Consider the following 3,184-nt stretch of genomic DNA (forward strand, 5'->3'; position numbering starts at 1 on the left):
ATTTTTACCAAACAAGGTGCAATGTCAACGATTTACACCCGCGAATAAAAAAGGATCAAATCGCAATTTCTACAATATATTTTATTGTTGTCGCAAAATGATAAATATCAAGGCGCAGCCATTGCTAACCGTTTCCATATTCTAACTTGAAAGGCAGGCTCTCCATCTTCGTTCTGAATTGCAGTGAAGAGAGAACGGGAAAGAAAATTTGATCACGTGATCGTTCAGTCGATCGTTCGTATAACTTGAGCGCAACTATAACTTGGTATTGTCTAAACATATAAACGGCCTGATGGAGTCTGAATGAAAACTAAAGCCTAGTGTGTCGAGAGGAGCGTAGTGGTTGAGCTGCTTGACTCTTGATTGGAGGTTCCTGGGTTCAAAGCCCAACGGGGACCTTTTTTTCTTTTCAAATTTATTCTTTTTTTCCTTCTATCTATTTTTTAAAAAAATCCCTTTGTCTTTAAAGCTTTTTTATTGATTTGTGTATATGTTATTGTTCTTTTTATTATTACCATTCTTCCAATTTCTTAGTTGATGATGATGATGGTGATGATGATGATATTATTATTATTATTATTATTATTATTATTATTATTATTATTATTATTATTATTATTATTATTATTATTATTATTATTATTATTATTATTATTATCTGCTAAATAAACAATATTGTTGTCACATGAGTAAACTTTTGAAAGTCATTACAATCATGGGGAAAATTTCTAAGCGACACCTAGTACGACCTATCGAGCAGGTAACACTTACATACCTGCCTATTTATAGGTCTCTTGATATGAGCTCATTTTTGCAATGGAAAAAACGTATTTTCAATCGAAAGCAAAATATTGCCCCTGACAACAATGTTTTTTAAAATTCCAGAGAGAGAGAGAGAGAGAGAGAGAGAGAGAGAGAGAGAGAGAGAGAGAGAGAGAGAGAGAGAGAGAGAGAGAGAGAGAGAGAGAGAGAGAGAGAGAGAGGAGTTGTTCGTGTACTGGGAGAAAACCCAAAAATGATAGAAATTGTGAGTTTGCTTTTGGATTGTTTTTCTTCTTTTTTTTTTTTTTTTTTTTTTTTTTTTTTTTTTGGTTCTTTTTTTTTTTTGGAATAGACAACATTCATAGGAAATCAACAACTAAAACAACATTCAAAAATTAAAACTCAACTTTGCAGTGTGCCGAATTATCAGGTGATAATAGAATACTATACACCCAAGTTTCGGGTGTCGAATTATCTGGTGACAAAATACACCCGAATTTCGGGTGTCGAATTATCTGTTGACAAAATACACCTTAATTTCGGGTGTCGAATTACGCCCCCTAAATATAATCCAATCTCGCTCTTTCACGTCCGTTATCCAAGAATCCGCCTGTACATCCTGCTACTGAAGTAGTTATGCCACCTTTATGTAACCTATTCATTATTAGTATCCGAAGAATTGGTTACATACACATTTTAAAAAATAACAGGCAGTCTGATTGGAAATGAAGAAACGAAAGTAGAAGAGACCACAGTGGTCAACGGCTTGCTTGTGGAACGACCTCTGAGGCTTATTTATCTGTGCGTATCTTACGTCTGTAAGTTTCGCCTGTATACATATTAGAACAGTGTTGAAATACTTTTTTAATCAATCTAATCTGCTACTTACCTTAATAAAAGCATTGTCAGACATTTTTTTTTTTTAATCGATGTAAATAGAATGTGGGTTGAATCAAAATCTGTTATTTTATTAGGATGATTTGAAGAATTGTATTCGATGTATCTACTCCCGCGAGTTTATAGTATAAAGAACGTTTGAGAGTTTTTTCCTTAATCAATCACAATCAAATGTACTTAAAATACTGTTATAAATTATAGGTATTAGAATCGCCATTCCCTTTCTTAGTCAGGCCACAGAAATTGATTACAGTAAAGGGATATGTGGTGTTGATAATGATGGTTGCGATGACGATGATGATAGCAATAATAGTGGTAAGTCGTAACAAGCTCACATCCATGGACAGACTCCCTGTGTTATCTATGCATCCATGCGACAATAAGTGAAGTGGTTCATATACAGTTAACTCAACAATTTATACTGTACATTGGTGTGGTTATCAGATTGACAGGAGGTCAATAACAAGTGTGCAGTTATACCACACTTGGTCATTTGTCGGAAAGCCTTGCCTTTCATTGTGACGTAAAACACAACGTAGAGATATAGTCAAGAAAGAGGAGTAATTCTCATTGTTGCTCATACAAAAGGTAGGCATTATGGAGACCCAATGATAATCTCCCTCAATATCGCCATTATTAATCATTAGGAGGGTCTCCCCAATGCCTTTTCCCTCCTGATATTAGGGAGACTCCCAAAATGTGTAAAAAAGACAATTTTTCATGTCAAAATTTCACATTTTCAAAGGCTAAGTTGCCTCCCTGTATCTTTAATTCTTTGAGGTAGGCATTTGGTGTTGCTCAAATTACGCGATAAATGGTGTTATGTTCGGTCTCCCACAACGTGCAGGACAATTAAAGTATCTTGTAAGGTGGTGTTAAGCCCCCCATAGACGCCGACATCCGCTGGTAGCGGGACGGATGACCTATCGCTTTGACCCCATCCCTGCGTTTATCGCAGATGATTTTTGCCCACATACGGGGAGATATTTTTTTTAGGCGATCGGCGATCGGGGGCGTGGCAGTATAAAAAAGTGGACAATTTTTTTCGGATTTTCGCTGTTTTCACGTCGGATTCGTGATCAGCGTCAAATTTACAATAGGTTTGATACTAAGAACTGTGTGTTTACTCCAAAAATTGGTGAAATTAGAAATAAATTTAATTAATAGTGAGGCTATGTGGCCGACAGAACCGATCCCAGTTACTGTCTGTTATTCCATCTTTCGTCTTGCCACAATAGTGATTACTTCTCACTAAATTATATCAATTAGACTGTTGAAGGAACGAAATTGACATCATTCCACTCTTTGTTATTGTATTAAGGCAGTCATTTTGGTAATTAGTTCTCACTAAATTATATCAATCAGACTTTTAACGTTCAAGGTTACTCGTAGTTTTGTATGACGGTACGTTATTTCCGACTGGTGGATGTTGCGAGCATTTTACCTAAACTCATAGCATCAATAACCGTCCAAGATATTCGCATCATATGTAGCAATAGCTATAATAATCTAACATGTCGAGAGA

The 3,184-nt window shown here is 35.7% G+C and overlaps 1 protein-coding gene across 1 annotated transcript in view; it reads right to left on the minus strand.

The window, feature by feature from the left end:
- Positions 1–1,973, minus strand: part of LOC144974141 (uncharacterized) — a 41,070-nt gene extending 39,097 nt beyond the window's left edge. Inside the window, exon 1 of the mRNA XM_078917047.1 lies at positions 1,652–1,973. Coding sequence (XP_078773173.1) covers positions 1,652–1,675 — 24 coding nt within the window. The 5' untranslated portion in view covers positions 1,676–1,973. The remainder of the gene's footprint in view (positions 1–1,651) is intronic.
- Positions 1,974–3,184: the final 1,211 nt, after the last annotated feature.

This window comes from Berghia stephanieae, chromosome 5 (assembly GCF_034508935.2).
Source record: "Berghia stephanieae isolate SIO BIC M18660-M18661 chromosome 5, UCSD_Bste_1.3, whole genome shotgun sequence".
NCBI classification, from domain to species: domain Eukaryota; kingdom Metazoa; phylum Mollusca; class Gastropoda; order Nudibranchia; family Aeolidiidae; genus Berghia; species Berghia stephanieae.